The sequence below is a fragment of the Saccopteryx bilineata genome, chromosome X, assembly GCF_036850765.1.
Source record: "Saccopteryx bilineata isolate mSacBil1 chromosome X, mSacBil1_pri_phased_curated, whole genome shotgun sequence".
Taxonomy (NCBI): domain Eukaryota; kingdom Metazoa; phylum Chordata; class Mammalia; order Chiroptera; family Emballonuridae; genus Saccopteryx; species Saccopteryx bilineata.
In genome coordinates, this window is record NC_089502.1 from 109,542,452 (window position 1) to 109,559,130 (window position 16,679).

Here is a 16,679-nt window from a genome sequence, read left to right on the forward strand (position 1 = left end):
TAATTCTAGGTACTGGTAAGAGCCTTTTTGGTAAGTCCATTGAATGCTAGTACCCACCAAGCCAAGCTCCCCCCACCTACAGTAGTGTGCCAGTGTCTTATGGGCCCTTGGCTTAGGAGGGGCATTGATGAAAGGGGGTCTGCAGTAAAGTAGGAGGGAGGTCTTCCCTATGAAGAATCCAAGAAGAACTATCTGACATGCGTCAGAATGAGCAGTGACTTCCTTTAAAATATAGATTGTCCGCTCATCTACTTGATTTGGGCCAAAGAATTCTTTTCATACTAAAATAGTGACTAACCTTTGGGGCTAGGTACCAAGCAAGCAGGGGTTCCTTCTTCTTGATTCCAAGTTCACTGAAAGCCTACCTTTCTAGGAAAGCCCCATTTTTTCAGAGCCTGAGGACTCTAGCCTCTGAGGCCTAAAGGCTGAGGGTGGAGGAGTGGAGAATAGGGTTCTGGATGGGAAGGGACCATTGGGCTCCCTTTAAACCCATCACTGCAAGATGGAAACACTTACTATGAGGAGTGTGGCTTGTGTAACTGAAGAGCTGGATTTGGTGGCCTTCGTATTGGACAGCATAGCTGAAGCCACCTTATTCTTTGTGGTGTTTTTTTTTTTTTTTTTTTTTTTGTATTTTTCTGAAGTGAGAAGTAGGGAGGCAGAGAGACAGACTCCCACATGTGCCCGACTGAGATCCACCTGGCATGCCCACCAGAGGGCAATGTTCTGCCCATCTGGGGCGTTGCTCCGTCGCAACTGGAGCCATTCTAGCACCTGAGGTGGAGGCCATGGAGCCATCTTCAGCGCCCGGGCCAACTTTTGCTCCAATGGAGTGTTGGCTGTGGGAGGATAAGAGAGAGACAGAGAGGAAGAAGAGGGGGAAGGGTAGAGGAGCAGATGGGTGCTTCTCCTGTGTGCCCTGACTGGGAATCGAACCCTGGACATCCACACACAGGGCAGACACTCTACCACTGAGCCAATCAGCCAGGGCCGCCACCTCTTAATCTTTACGTAGTTACCCACCCTCAGGCTCTGAGCACTGCCTTTAGGGTTATTTCTCTGGTAGCCAGGTGGGCTAACAGCATGTTTTAGTTGAAGTCAACTGGTCTCAGTATTTTTGCCTAGATTGTCTGACCTTCTTCAATTGTTCTCTGTCCCCCAGTTTATACAAAATCCATCGGCTGTATTTCTTTTTTTAAAATTTATTGTGTTTACATAGATTCTAGTGTGCCCCGAATACACCTCCCCTCCCTCGTGTTCCCCAGTACAACCCCCTATCCCCCTCCCCATAATGCCCTCCCCTCTTCTCTCTAGGATTTGCTTTTCTGCTCTCATCCCATCCTATTATCCTATCATCCCCTTCCCCTCTGTCCGCTTTCCATCTGGACCCTTTGATCCCGCCTCTGTCTCTATTCCGCTCCTCAGTTCATATTGTTTGTCAGATTCCTCAAATGAGTGAGGTCTTATGATATTTTTCTTTCTCTGCCTGGCTTATTTTACTAACATAATAGTTTCCAGGTCCATCTATGTTGTTGCAAAAAGTAATATTTCCTTTTTCATGGCCCCATAGTATTCCATTGTGTATAAGTACCATAGCTTTTTAATCCATTTGATCTATGATGGGCACTTGGGCTGTTTCCATATCTGGGCTATTGTAAACAATGCTGCCATAAACATGGGGGTGCATTTCTCCTTTTGAATCATTGATGTGGTGTTCTTGGCATAGATTCCTAAAAGTGGGATGGCTGGGTCAAAAGGCAGTTCTATTTTTAATTTTTTGAGGAATCTCGATACTGTTTTTCCACAGTGGCTGCACCAGTCTGCATTCCCACCAGCAGTGCAGGAGGGTTCCCTTTTCTCCACATCCTCGCCAGCACTTACTCTGTGTTGTTTTGTTGATGAGTGCCATTCTGACTGGTGTGAGGTGATATCTTAATTGTGGTTTTAATTTGCATTTCTCTAATGATTAGTGATGTTGAGCATTTTATCATATGCCTATTGGCCATCTGTATGTCCTCTTTGGAGAAGTGTCTATTCATTTCTTTTGCCCATTTTTTGATTGGATTGTTTTATCTTTCTGGTGTTGAGTTTTACAAGTTCTTTATAAATTTTGGTTATTAACCCCTTATCAGACGTATTGTCGAATATTTTCTCCCATTGTGTGGTTTGTCTTTTTATTCTGTTTTTATTGTCTTTAGCTGTGCTAAAGCTTTTTAGTTTGATATAGTCCCATTTGTTTATTCTGTCCTTTATTTCCCTTGTGCGTGGAGAAAAATCAGCAAATATATTGTTGTGTGTGATGTCGGAGAGCTCACTGCTTATGTTTTCTTCTAGGATGCTTATGGTTTCATGGCTTATATTTAAGTCTTTTATCCATTTTGAGTTTATTTTTGTGAATGGTGTAAGTTGGTGATCTAGTTTTATTTTTTTGCAGGTAGCTGTCCAATTTTCCCAACACCATTTGTTAAAGAGACTGTCTTTACTCCATTGTATGCCATTTCTATCCTTGTCAAATGTCAATTGTACATAAAGGTGCGGGTTGATTTCTGGGTTCTCTGTTCTGTTCTATTGACCTATATGCCGATTCTTATGCCAGTACCAAGCTGTTTTGAGTACAATGGCTTTGTAGTATAACTTGACATCCAGAAGTGTGAAACTACCCACTTTATTCTTCTTTTTCAAGATTGCTGAGGCTATTCGTGTTCTATTTTGGTTCCATATGAATTTTTGGAATATTTGTTTTATATCTTTGTAATATGTCATTGGTATTTTAATCGGAGTTGCATTGAATTTATAAATTGCTTTGGGTAATATGGACATTTTTATTTAAAAATTTTTTTTTAGATTTTTATTTGATTATTTTTAGGAAGAGAGAGATAGAGAGAAGGGGGGAAGAACAGGAAGCATCAACTTCCATATGTGCCTTGACCAGGCAAGCCCTGAGTTTTGAACTGGAGACCTCAGCGTTCCAGGTCGATGCTTTATCCATTGTGCCACCACAGTTCAGGCAATATGGACATTTTAATGATGTTTATTCTTCCTAACCATGAACACGGTATATGCTTCCACTTGTTTGTATCTTTCTTGATTTCTTTTATCAATGTTTTATAATTTTCTGAGTACAAGTCTTTAACCTCCTTGGTTAAATTTACTCCTAGGTACTTTATTTTTTTTGTTGCAATAGTGAAGGGGATTGTTTCCTTAATTTCTCTTTCTGACAGTTCATTGTTGGTGTATAAAAATGCCTCTGATTTCTGAGTATTAATTTTATATCCTGACACCTTGCTGAATTCATTTATCAGGTCCAGTAGTTTTTTGACTGAGACTTTAGGGTTTTCTATGTACAGTATCATATCATCAGCAAATAATGATAGTTTTACTTCTTTTCCAATTTGGATGCCTTTTATTTCTTGTCTGATTGCTGTGGCTAGGACTTCCAGGACTATGTTAAATAAGAGTGGTGAAAGGGAGTACCCCTACCTTGTTCCTGATCTTAGAGGGATTGCTTTTAACTTTTGCCCATTGAGTATGATGTTGGCTGTGGGTCTGTCATAGCTGGCCTTTATCATGTTGAGGTATTTCCACTTTGCTGAGAGCTTTGATCATGAATGGGTGTGGTATTTTATGAAATGCCTTTTCTGTATCTATTGAAATTATCATGTGGTTTTTCTCCTTCCTTTTGTTTATGTGATGAATCACACTGATTGATTTGTGAATATTGTACCAGCCTTGCCTCCCCAAAATAAATCCCACATGATGATGATGTATGATTTTTTTCATGTATTGCTGGGTCCGGTTTGCTAATATTTTGTTGAGGATTTTAGCATCTATATTCATCAGGGATATTGGCCTATAATTTTCTTTCTTTGTGTTGTCTTTGCCTGGTTTTGGAATCAGAATTATGCTTGCCTCATAAAAGGAGCTTGGAAGCTTTCCCTCCTCTTGAGTTTTTTGAAATAGCTTGAGAAGGATAGGAGTTAGTTCTTCTTTGAATGTTTGGTAGAATTTGCCTGTGAAGCCATCTGGCCCAGGGCTTTTGTTTGTTGGAAGTTTTTTGATAACTTTCGATCTCATTTGTTGTAATCGGTCTATTTAGGTTTTCTGATTCTTCCAGATGGATTTTTGAAAAATTATATTTTTCAAGGAATTTGTCCATTTCACCTAGGTTGTCTACTTTTTTGGCATACAGTTCTTCATAGTATTTCCTTACAATCCTTTGTATTTCTTTTTCTTTTCTTTTCTTTTTTTTAATTTCTGAAGCTGGAAACAGGGAGAGACAGTCAGACAGACTCCCACATGCCCCCGACCGGGATCCACCTGGCACACCCACCAGGGGTGACGCTCTGCCCACCATGGGGCGATGCTCTTCCCCTCCGGGGCCACTCCAGCGCCTGGGGCAGAGGCCAAGGAGCCATCCCCAGCGCCCGGGCCATCTTTGCTCCAATGGAGCCTTGGCTGCGGGAGGGGAAGAGAGAGACAGAGAGGAAGGAGGGGGGGTTGGAGAAGCAAATGGGTGCTTCTCCTATGTGCCCTGGCCGGGAATTGAACCTGGGTCGCCTGCACGCCAGGCCGATGCTCTACCGGTTGGCTGAGCCAACCGGCCAGGGCCCAATCCTTTGTATTTCTGCTGTGTCTGTTACTTCTCCACCCTCATTTCTAATTTTATTTACTTGAGTCCTTTCTCTTTTTTCCTTGGTGAGCCTGGCTAAGAGTTCATCCATCTTGTTTACTTTTTTAAAGAACCAGTTCTTGGTTTCATTGATCCTCTGTATTGTTTTTTTAGTCTCTATATCATTTATTTCCGCTCTGATCTTTATTATTTTCTTCCTTCTACTTCTTTTAGGCTTTACTTGCTGTTCTTTTTCTAGTTATTTTAGTTGCAGGATTAAGTTGTTCATTTGAGCTTTTTCTAGCTTCTTAAGGTATGCCTGTAATGCTATGAACTTCCCTCTCAGGACTGCTTTTGCTGTGTCCCACAGATTTTGAGTTGTTGTATGCTTATTTTCATTTGTTTCAAGGAAAATTGTGATTTCTTCCTTGATCTCATTGTTTACCCATTTAATAATATGCTGTTGAGTTTCCAAGTGTTTGAGTGTTTTTCAGTTTTTCTGTTGTAGTTGATTTGTAGTTTCATGCCATTTTTGTCAGAGAGGATGCTTGATATGATTTCAATCTTCTTAAATTTGTTGAGACCACTTTTGTGCCCTAATGTGGTCTATCCTAGAGAATGTACCATGCGTTCTTTAATTTTCTTTTTTTGAGGATTTGTCTAGTGATGTTAGTGGGGTATTGAAATCCCCTACTATTATAGTATTGCTGTTGATCTCTCCCTTTATGTCCATCAAAATCTGCTTTATATATTTCGGTGTTCCTATATTAGGTGCATAGATATTTATAATAGTTTTCTCTTCCTGTTGGATTGCTCCTTTTATCATTATGTAGTGACCTTCTTTATCCCTTACTATAGTCTTTGTTTTAAAGTCTATTTTGTCAGATATAAGTATTGCTACCCTAGCTTTTTTTTTTTTTCATTTCCATTTGCGTGAAATATTTTTTCTATCCTTTTACTTTCAATCTATGTGTATCTTTTGTTTGGAGGTGGGTCTCCTGTAGACAGGATATGTATGGGTCCTGTTTTCTTATCCATTCAGCTACCCAGTGTCTTTTGATTGGAGCATTTAATCCATTTACATTTAAGGTTATTATTGATATTTATTGCCATTTTTTTTTCTTTAAATCTACCTTGCTCTTTTAATAAGTAAATATATATATATATATATATATGTATGTATGTATGTATGTATGTATTACAGCAGGCCTCTGTCTACAGCAGGCCTCTTAACATTTCTTGCAGCATTGGTTTGGTTGTGATGAATTCCTTGAGGTTTTTTTTTTTGGTCTGGGAAGCTTTTTATTTCTCCTTCAATTTTAAATGATAGTCTTGCTGGATAAAGAAGTCTTGGTTGTAGGTTCTTGTTCTGCATTACTTTGAATATTTCTTGCCATTCCCTTCTGGCCTCAAGTGTTTCTGTTGAAAAGTCCGATGTCATCCTTATGGGGGCTCCTTTGTAGGTGATGGACTGTTTCTCTTAGAGCTTTTAGTATTCTTTATCTCTTAGCTTTGGTATTTTGATTATGATATGTCTTGGTGTTGGTCTCTTTGGGTTCTTTTTTAATGGCATTCTCTCTGCTTCTTGAACCTGTGTGACTTTTTCCTGCATCAATTTAGGGAAATTTTCAGCTATAATTTCTTTGAACAATTTCTCTATTTCTTTTTCTTTCTCTTCTCTTTCAGGAGCCCCTATTATGCGGATATTGTTTCTCTTCAAGTTGTCACAGAGCTCTCTTAGAGTTTCCTCAGACTTTTTGATCCTCTTTTCTTTTTGCTGTTCTGCTTCTGTGGTTTTCCTTATCTTGTCTTCTAAGTCGCTGATTCGATCCTCTGCTTCATCCAGCCTGCTTTTAATTCTTTCTAGTCTAGTCTTCATTTCTGACATTGTGTTTGTCATTTCTGTCTGGTTCTTCTTTATGATTTCCGTGTCCTTTTTGTTGCTTACAGTTTCTTTATTGAGGTGTTCATTAAGACCATCCATTGTAGCTTTGAGATCCTTAAGTATCCTAACAATCATTATTTTATACTCTGCATCTGGTAATTTGATTACTTTTATTTCTTTTAGGACTTTTTCTGAGGATTTGTCTTGTTGAAGCATATGACTTTTGATTCTTTGCCTTCCCATTCTGTGTATGGCTTGTAGGCTTGTTCCAATTGTGATCTCCTTTCCTAATAGAGCCACTTTGGAGTCTCTGCAGCCTTTTGTTTTTTTCCTGGGTGGCTTTGCCGCTTCCCCCTGACTCCGCCAGTGGCCACAGTTTTTCACACACACCGCCTCAGTCCCGCACTCTCCCTCACACACACAGTGCTTGTGTTTTTAAAGGGATTTTTAAATTCATTTTAGAGAGAGGGGAGAGAGAGAGAAGGTGGAGGAGGAGCAGGAAGCATCAACTCCCATACATGCCTTGACCAGGCAAGCCAGAGGTTTCAAACTGGCGACCTTAGTGTTCTAGGTCGTCGTTTTATCCACTGTACCACCACAGGTCAGGCCGCAAGAAGGCATACTACAAAACCCCTAGAAACACAGCTTTGTCCTGTCCATTGGCTCTCTTCAGCTCAAGAGGGTGCAGAACAGGCAGATACTGGGAGGATGGGGTGCATGCCTCTTGAGTCCTCCCCCTGTATCTGACTTTGCTGTCATTAGGGTGTCCAAGAGCCACCTAGGTCTTTAGCTGGAGTTGGCACAGGGGATTTTCCCCTCCCCATTTTCTACAACCTCTGCTCCAAGGCTAAGAGGAAGGCAGAATGGGTATGCTGAGATGTGCTCCAACAGCCCTGTGGGACGATTGTCACTTGATTTTTTTTTTTTTTAATTTATTGGGGTGACATTGGATAACATAATTATATAGGTTTCAGGTGTGTAAGTGTATATATAACACATCATCTGTATATTGTATGTGTGTTCTCCACCCCAAGTCAAGCCTCCTTCCATTACCATTTGTCCCCCCTTTACCCTCTCCTACCTCCCCATATCCCTGGATCATCTTGAGTTCAGCTTTGCTGCCTCCTTATTTTCATGACTCCTGGCTCTTCAGGGTGAGTGTTTCCTAGAGTAGTTCTTCCCTGTTATCAGAGTTCTATGCTTGAAGCCTTTCCTGGGGCATCACCTGGCTTTTGGTTCCTTCCTAGGGCAGCCTCCTGTGTTTTCCTGAACAACTGGGGCAGCAGGTCCACCCAGAATCCACCCACCCTGAGGAGCCCCACCTGGGGCAGGGCTGTAGTCCGCCTGGAGAGCCAACAGGTGGCGCTGTGACACCATTTCCCCCTTGCATAAGGACAGCAGGGTGAAGGGGAGCTGTCCATCTGTCTGTGCTATGGTGGGATCCAGAGGATTGAGTGACTCAACTCACCTGAGGGCATGGCACCTAAGAGATGTATGATAAATACTAAGTGGGCAGGATCAGCAACAGGGATGGGGGTCCACCAAAGCCATAGACTATTCCAGTTGGGACTTGGAAGGACCTTTCCCCTTGTTCCTTCCTACTCCTGTTAAGCCCACAGGAGGGAGACAGGATTGGTGCAAAACATAGGAAGCACATCTCCCACACTTGATATGCTTGGCCCTGTTTCTCTAGTATTCATACAGAGATTTGCTTTCTTCTGCCTTCTCTTGTTTATTCAACCTTTTATAAAAGCATGAGAGTCCCGCTCAGTGTCCAAAAACATCTTACCAAGAAACCTGTGTTGAATTCAGGAATTTGGGGATGACATTAGTCTGCCAGGGACACATCTGGATTCTCAAGGTTTATGTGCTGGTTTTTCCCTCTGTCACTGGATTCATTTAACCCACAATGTGGGCCCCTCTGTCAGCACTATACCTTTGGGAAATCCTTTTGGCTCCTGAGTTCTGTCTGACCTGTTGTTCAGAAATGGGTAGCTAAGAGCAGTAACCTACATAATAGTATTTGGATGGTAAAGCAGAGGACGATGGAGACCAGTAGGAGAAGGAGAATCAGTATGTCATTGTTTCCCAGTCTGACATCTTCTGGGCCGTTGAGACTTGGAGAACCTGGAACTCAGTTCCTTCCTTCTTGGGCTCGGTGGAGACTCAACACTGAGGGAACACACAAGGGTGCATTGATGTGTTTGGGAGGGATTGGGAGGTGGAGGATCATGGGGAAGTGTAGAATAAGTGCAACAGCACGAGGCCCAGTGTGTGAGGGCCAGTGAGTGTTCTAGAAAGCTGGCTCCTGGGCAGGCCTAGTTGGCCTGTTAGGGAGCGCTACTCTTGACTTAATCCAGGGCCCTGCAGGAGCACCCTATGGACTTGGTCCAGGGCACTGGGTTCTCATCCTGGCCGTGGTGATGTGTGCTTCCCTGAGTGCCTTCTCAGCTACCACTCCAGTCACAAGCCTGGCTTGCTCATCCACATGGGTCTGACATGGTGCCTTCCTGCTGCTGTTTCCTGTTACCCTGTTGCTATACTGGCAAGCTCTGTGTCCTGTGTTCCTCTCAGTGCAGCTAGGTCAGGGAAGAGCCAGGCCAGACCTGCATCCAGCCCTAGCCTGAGCAATAGCCTCACACATGTGAAAGTGGGGAGGTCATCTCTAGGGCCTTGGGGGATTGATCTAGAGATCAAAGGTACAGTCTCTACCTGAAGGCATTGGTAGCTGGGCAACCAGAGAAGGAACAAATGGTGCAGAGTGACGATAAGGGGAACAATGCAGCCAGATGGGGGACAGGGGAGGGTCAGAGAGGCTTTTGGGGGCCAGGTAGTGATTGAACTGGGTCTTGAGTCATCAACAAGAGTTTGCAAACAGAAGGGGAGGAGCCATTGCAGACTGGAGGGCTGGGTGCAGTGGTAGGAAGACAAGGTGAGTGCAAACTCTGCATGTTCCAAAAGGACCGGTGATTCGGTGTTATTAGAACAGAGAGCTGTGTGCCAGCCACAGGCCAAAGGCTGAGGGCAGGCGTTGGAGGGATGGAAGCAGAAGTGTGACATGATCAGATCATCTTGGAGAAAGATCACTCTGGCTTCCCTCAGAGCATGGATTGCAAAGCAGTCTCAGGTAGAGGGGAGGCTGGTTAGTAGCTTTTAAAACCACCCAGGACAGAAGCAGTGATGGGCATGATTTAGAGTAAGTTTGTCTGGAATTGACTTGGACAGGACTAGACAGTGGCAGGGGGGTGGGGATGCCTAAGGTGGGATGCAGGCCTGAGAGCTTGGGAGGTGCAAGGGCAGTCTGGCCCTCGTGGACAGGCTGTGTTGGGCGTGTCTTGGGACACTCAGGGGCCTTGGTCTAGTAGGCAGTTGGGCATTAGGATCTGGGCTGAGGTAAACACTGACAGGGAGGAGATTGGCGAGCAGCCAGGGTTGCTTGAATCAAGTGCAGGGGAGCAATCTGTGAGGGAGACTTGTCAACTGCTCCAAGTGCTGCAGAGTGAGTACCCTCCAGGACTCCAGGCTGCTCCTTGGATCAAGTGGTTATGGCACTGGTGGGCCTGCTAATGGCTTGGCCGGGCTATGGTCTATGTTGGCGTAGGTTTAGGAATGGAGCGAAGAGAAGAGGGGGAGTGGCTTGTGTTGGCGGGAGGAAGAACGGGGAGGAAGAACGGTGAGCAATGCGGTTCCTGGAGGGAAGAATTACTCAGAATCTTCCTGGGCCAGGTTGGAGGAACAGATCTGACAGGAAGGGAGAGAGAGGATGTGGATGGCAAAAAAAAATGACATGAAACACACGTGAGGCTGGGGGTTGCCTGCCCTCCGCTGAGGGGGAGACCCTAAGGGCTGAGAGCTAAGGTGGGGCTGAGGCTTCAGGAGTGTCCTGGTTGGCTCTTGTGCTGGGTTCTGTGTGTTTGCCTGTGCCCGGGCTCTTGTTGGCAACCCTGGTGCTTCATAGCTGTGGGCGGGCTGGGAGTGCACAGAAGAGAGATGGGTCCCTGCTGTGCTGCTGCTGTCATCGTTGCCATCACCACCCTGGGCCCAACCTCCCTGGGTAACTGGGATGGCACTTATGGTCACTAACAGCACTGCTGGAGTCCTGCCCCAGTCAGCTGCCTGCCCAGTTTTGTTGGTAGGGAGGCTAGGGAGAAGTGTCACCCTTGGGCTTGCCTCTCCAGCTTTGCTTACTGGGTCCACCAGGTGGCACACGTGCCCTCCCCCTCCCTATGCCAGCTGGGGATTGGCCTGATTGCTCTGTGCTGGGAGGTTAGGGCTTAGTCAGACTTGCCTTTCCTTTTGGGCCCCTCCAGTGACTTCCACTGCCTCTGTGAGTCAGGTACGATGCTTCTGTCTGGCTTCTGGGTTACCTGGGAGCCCCTTCCATCTCCAGGGCTCCCGCCCACTGGGGGGCAGGTTGGTGGGTAGGCAGGGGCTGGGAAAGGGAAACCTGAGCCCTGGGCCACGAGGTCCCGGCTGCTAATTTTAGAGAGCACATGTCACTGGAAACTCTCCCTTCTTGCCAGGGACCAGTGGCCTGGCTCTCCCAGTACTGCCAGGGGCCCCTAGAATCTGTCCTCAAACCAGGAAGTATGGTGGGCTTCTTATGTTTCTTGGAGCCTCCTTCCCTCTGAGTGCTTATTTCTGATGGGTTCTGCCAGGGCCCAGGCTTCTCTGGTATGTCCAGGTCCTGACCTGGAAAGTGTCAGGTTCTGAGCCCTCAGGCCTGGGTGTTCTGTCAGTGAGAGCTTACCTTGTTTGCTTTTCCTCTTCCCTTGGGGTGTCTGAGTAGGAGGTGTCCATGAGACCCTCACGAAGGCTAGCTGGTGGGTCCGTATAGGACAGCTTGGCCTGGAAATGGGCCTGGATAAGCCGAGTCTTTCTCTTTTCTCCAGGGCTCCTATACATAGCATGCCTTCTTCTAGGCTATGACTGGCCTGGGTTCCTGCCCTAGGCGTGTGGGTAAGGTAATCCTGTCCACCTCCACCACATGGTTTTAACCATTTAAGGGTGACTTCAGGAAATGGAGCAGCACGTGCCCTCAATTGCTGCCTCTTTGCCTTTCATGGCTGGTCTGGCACTGATTCTTTGTTTCTGTACCCCTAGCCCCAGAGGACCTCAGTGTGGCAATGTTACCTAACAGATGTGTTCTGGCAGTTGCCTGCAGAATGCATTTGGGAAGGGGGTGGGAGAGAAGAGTCATTTCCATCTCAGTTGGCCTGGGAGTGGGTTCCTGGAAATTTAGAATGTGTAGTCATTCCCAGCTAGGGCCTTGGGATCAGACAGACAGGAGTGGGGATTCTAGCCACGTCCATTTCTGGCTGTTGACCTTGAGCAGTTATTCCAGTGTGTTGAGCCTCAGTTTCCCCTCTGTGAAGTGGGGTTGATGATCACACCTACTTTACAAGGTATGAGGATTTGGCTGGCCTTTTGGAAGTGCTCCCAGGCACTAACTGCTCTTGTTTACCAGGGCAAGCCTGGCCTTGCCAGGAGGAAAATGGCACTGCTCTGGCTTCTCTGGTACTTCCAGATCCTGACCTGGCAAGTGCCGGGTTCCAGGCCCTTGGGCTGTAGCTCACCTGGCCTGGGTGTCCTGTCAGGCCCCTGCTTCCTGGGCCTGCCATTTGGGGGCAATGTTAATCATTCTGGTGCCGAGCACAGCTCCTGGTCCACCTTTCCCCTCGTGTTGCAGATCCAGGCCTGCAGTGTCTTGCTTGGCTGCCCTGGCAATCCAAGAGGGCAGGTCTAGACTGGAGGCAGGCGTGGGGTGGGAGTAACCAAGAGAAACTCATGGTAGCTGTTTTTTCCTCTTTCTTTTGCTCACTGCTCCCTTTTGTAAACAATCACAGCCTGCTTAGACGCCTGGTGACTCTCATCTCCCAGCAGGCCACGCTGCTGGCCTCCAATGAAGCCTTTAAAAAGCAGGCAGAGAGTGCTAGTGAGGCGGCCAAGAAGTACATGGAAGAGAATGACCAGCTGAAGAAGGTTAGTTCTGCCTGCCTGACCCCACCATGTGACATTCTTTATGGGCCACTGTGGCCACTGTGTGGCTATCAGTGACATTGTGGTGGTTGGAAAAGCCAAAGAATTGGGTGGAGGGGCAGAGGGGGCAGGTCTCAGTGGAGGCATGGGGGGGAGGCTTGGGATCTGGGAGAGAGGTTTACTCTTATTGCTCTTTCATCTCTACCTGCTCTGTTCAGGCCAGACTCTTTCCTGCTAAAACTCACTCCCTAGTGAGCTGAGCCCTGTGCTGTGAGCTGTGGGCAAGTTAGCACAGAAGAACATTATTATCAGCTGGAGACAAGGCAGGCATGGGGTGTGGCCAGTCCTAGAAGGCCCTTGAGAAGAGGTGAGGTGTGAGCCAAGCTGGGAAGGAAGCTGATGGGCTTGGATTCCGAGGCAGGATAGAGTTGGACGGGCAGGGACGAGTTTGGGGTTCCTTGGCCAGCGTGAGTTGTGAAGCCTGGGGAGAAGGTGGAGGAGCATTGGTCACTTGGAAGTGACTGGCAGCAATCCCCACATGACAGCAAATTGAGTCATTGGATGAACTGGTAAACTCTGAGGAGCTGGTGAGAAAGGAGGCAGGGCTGGAGGCCAGGGTAGGCAGGGCATGTGGCCTATGAGCTGCAACAGGTGGCCTTGCTGGCTCTGGCCTTTGCCGGGTGGCTGGAAACAAGCAGTGGCCCAGTTCTGTGCTGACATTTCCGAAGGGGCAAGTGCCCAGGCAGCTTGAGGAATCACAGCTCAGTAGGGGAGGATGGTACTGGAGTACCTCCCTTCCTCGCTTCCTGCCCTCTGTTCCTTCTCACCCTCTCTCCCTCCCAAGTAACCAGGCCCTTGGCACTCTTCCTAGGAAGCTGCTGTTGGTGGAGGCGGATTGACTGCCAGGGAGGTGACGTTGGAGCTAGCGTGCGATAACTTGAAGGATGATCTGAAGAAGCTGAAGGATGAACTGGCCATCAACAAGCAAAGTGAGCATTATCCTCAGGTGTACTCCGGCCCCCAGAAGTCTGGAGCCTCCACCACTGCTCTCGTGCCAAAGTATTAATAACAAACGTGGGCTCAGGAGCTGGGTGAAAACAAACAAATGGCAACCTGTTCATCCAGCTCAGGCACACAGTGGTTTAGCAGTGCATGCGTGGTCCCACCAAGGAGGGCCCTGAGAGTCCCAGAGGCCTGTGTACTAATTCCAGAGCATCTCACCCAGGGCCAAGCATGGGGTATGGGCATCGTTGTCACCAGGGACTTGCAGGTAGGGAAGGAAATAACTCAGGAGGCTAAATGAGAGCTGATTGAGATATTCCCAAAAACCCCACTGCGAGTTCCCAGATGTTCCTTCCTGAAGGCCTCTCCAACAGAACTCTCCTGTTTGCAGCTCCCAGATTGGGATTCTGCCCCTTGCCTCTTGTTCTCAGCCCAAACATTCTCACAATGTTTGTCCCATGCCCTCAAACTTTTTGAAATCATCCCTGCCAAAAGTCACTCAGGGTACCTTCATTAAAGGGGTTGAGGGTTTCTTGGTGTTTTTCCACATTTCCCAGCTTTGTTGGCCAACTTCTCCATTTTGGGGGGCTCTCAAGGTAGCCAGCAGAGATTTCTTGAGAATAGTGGTCTCCTAGAGCTCACTGGGGACCAGTTCGGGGCCTGTACTTGGTGTCAACAGCAAGCGGGGGTTTTCTCCCTAGTCCCTATCTTTTCATTTTCCTGTCTTCATCACTTGCCTCATCCCCAGAACTGGAGAAAGCTGAGAACGAGACTCTGGCCATGCGGAAGCAGTCTGAGGGCCTGACCAAGGAGTACGACCGCCTGTTGGAGGAACACAGGAAGCTGCAGGTCAGCACACCTCCGCCTGCTTTGTTGGGTGGGAGGCCCCTCTCAGCCCACCACCTTATCCCTGTGCACGCGGAGGCCCTTCAAGAGGCTCTGGCAGTGGGTGCTGCTCCCTTTCCTTTAGTCCCCCTTACTTTCTCTGTTGCTGCTGAGTGGGCCCAGCAGCCGGAACCCTTTCTTGGGCAGGAGGATGTGACCTTGCAGGTTGCAGCCCTTTACTAAGGTGGTCTTGTCAGTGGGGTTGGCCTCATGCCCAGAATCAGTGCCCTTGAGAGCAGTTTTTTCTCTTATGTGACCCCCCATCCCTGGTGTGTGATGTGGGGCCCCTGATTGCACTCCAAGTTCACTGAAGTGTCCTCAGCAGACAGAGACATACATGGGAAGCTCCAGGACTAGTTGCAGGTTTTCTCTCGATAGCGGCTGCAGGGTGATGTGGGGTCAAAATGTTCGGGGTATTCCCCCCCCCCCCCCCCCCCCCCCCCGCACAGGTGCTAGTCACTGCCATCACCCGTGCCCCCAGGCCTGGTCTGAGTCCTCAGACTAGAATGCATCTGAAAGCTCAGGTGGCCTGGAAATTGGGCATGAGAGCCAGGTAAACACTTCTGAGTTCTGATAGCTTGTCTTGGCACTTTGGGCACCAGCAGCACAGTGGAGAGGGAGCCAGCAGCCTCAGTGTAGGGCGGACTCACCAGCAGGGACTATAAAAGGTACGCAGAATGGGGAAGACCTGACCAGTGCCTCTGAGGGACTCAGGAGGTTCTGGAAAGCCGAGGCTGCTGTGGGCGTGGGGGCAGGAGCTGGGTGGGGTCCAAGAGGAAGTGTTGGTCTGGGGTCAGCTGGGCTTAGGTTTGAGGACTTCGATAGGGTGAGGCTACTCCCACTCTTGCAGGCCTTTGGGTATTGCTGAAGGTGGGGTCCTTTTTTCACCTGGATACCTGTCATTTGGGAAAAGGGGTGTCATCTTGGGCCTCTGGGGTGGAGGGGCTAACGGCAAAGGGGAGGATTGCACCACCCCAGCGCTTTGTGATTTTTGTCCCTTTTTAGGCGGAGATAGATGGTCCTACGGACAAGAAGGAGTGAGGGTCCCTCCTCCCTACCTGTGGCTATGACCTGGCCCAAGTTTGCTGCTTCCTGAGAGCCAGGCCTCCCTCAGCACTTGCACTGCCTGCTCCCTATCGCCGCTTACAGTTCCTTGTTCTCCCAGCACCCACAAGGGACCGGATTTCCACCTGCTTAGGATAGGCTTGTTGCCAGGAGGGCTGCCCAGGAGCAAGGTGGGCACCTGGAACCCTTGTGGTGGGGCTTGCTTCCTGCTGGGTTGAGTCCCCTTTTTCTGTTACTCGTTGATGTTCGGAATTTCAAGGCCCCACCCAATTTTGCTGGTCCTGTAGGAGGGTGGGCGGAGCAGGCAGAGTTGAATTCTCTTGGCAATAAAAGTTGTTATGGTATGTCCACAGTGCATGCGTGTAACTGAGGCTGCAAGGAGGCCTTTTTATTCCCCTCCCTGGAGTGGTAGCTCTGACAGAGACCCCCAGTCTTTGCCTTTTGCCTTTTCAGGTACTTTCAACTTCCTCTAATCCTTAAAGGCTCCCCATCCCAGGCTCAGCCCAGGCTCATACCTGTCCACTCTGCCCTTCTGCCTCCCGCTCTCCAGGCCAGGTTGCACTTTATGGCCATTTGGGGTCTCCATGGGGGTTGGCCATCTGGCACAGGGAAGCTTTCTAGACTCAGTACATTGGTGGGTCTTCCTGGTGGCACACTCGCCTGCCTCCTCTAGGTCTTATTCATCACATTTAGGACAGATAGAACATGGCAAGGTGCCACCAGTTACTCCCTGCCCTCCCCTGCCTGCAAGGTTTACAGGATGACCTCTGAGTAATGCTGGCTGAGAGAGGAGACTTGCCCTTGGCACTGACCTACGACTGGCCCAGGGCAGAGCTAGGAGGAGGGAAAGGGCTGTGGATTGGTTGGGTGTGGCTCCGAGAACATGTTGGGCGTTCCAGTCTGCTAGGAGAGCCTGCTCTTCTGCCCACTGTCTCTCGGCATCCCCCTAGGCTGGCTTCTGCAGGTGGCCTCTGCCAAGCAGAGCCTAGTACTTCTGGTCAGCCTGAGGAGCCGGGCCAGGGGTGGCTGGGGCTGCCAGCCTCAGGGACTGGGCGGGGGGCCAAGGGAGCAGGTGGGGGTATTTTCTTTTGGAATTGGGGTGGTTCCCTGAAGGTGGTGCTAATGGCAAGCCTTGTGGTCCCCTCCTCCTGCCCTGGCCAGCCTGGGCCAGTGGCTCCTTTTTCCAGTGTGTTTCTTCCCACTTCTCTGGGATAGTGCCTGCTGGGGAGGGGCCTCTAGGCGACACCCTCTGGT

At 48.3% G+C, this 16,679-nt stretch overlaps 1 protein-coding gene across 1 annotated transcript in view; it reads left to right on the forward strand.

The window, feature by feature from the left end:
- BCAP31 (B cell receptor associated protein 31) overlaps positions 1–15,769 on the forward strand; it is a 34,104-nt gene extending 18,335 nt beyond the window's left edge. The window contains exons 5-8 of the mRNA XM_066250400.1: positions 12,341–12,476; positions 13,345–13,462; positions 14,224–14,324; positions 15,366–15,769. Of these exons, the coding sequence (XP_066106497.1) occupies positions 12,341–12,476; positions 13,345–13,462; positions 14,224–14,324; positions 15,366–15,401 (391 nt within the window). The 3' untranslated portion in view covers positions 15,402–15,769. The remainder of the gene's footprint in view (positions 1–12,340; positions 12,477–13,344; positions 13,463–14,223; positions 14,325–15,365) is intronic.
- The last annotated feature ends 910 nt before the right edge of the window (positions 15,770–16,679 follow it).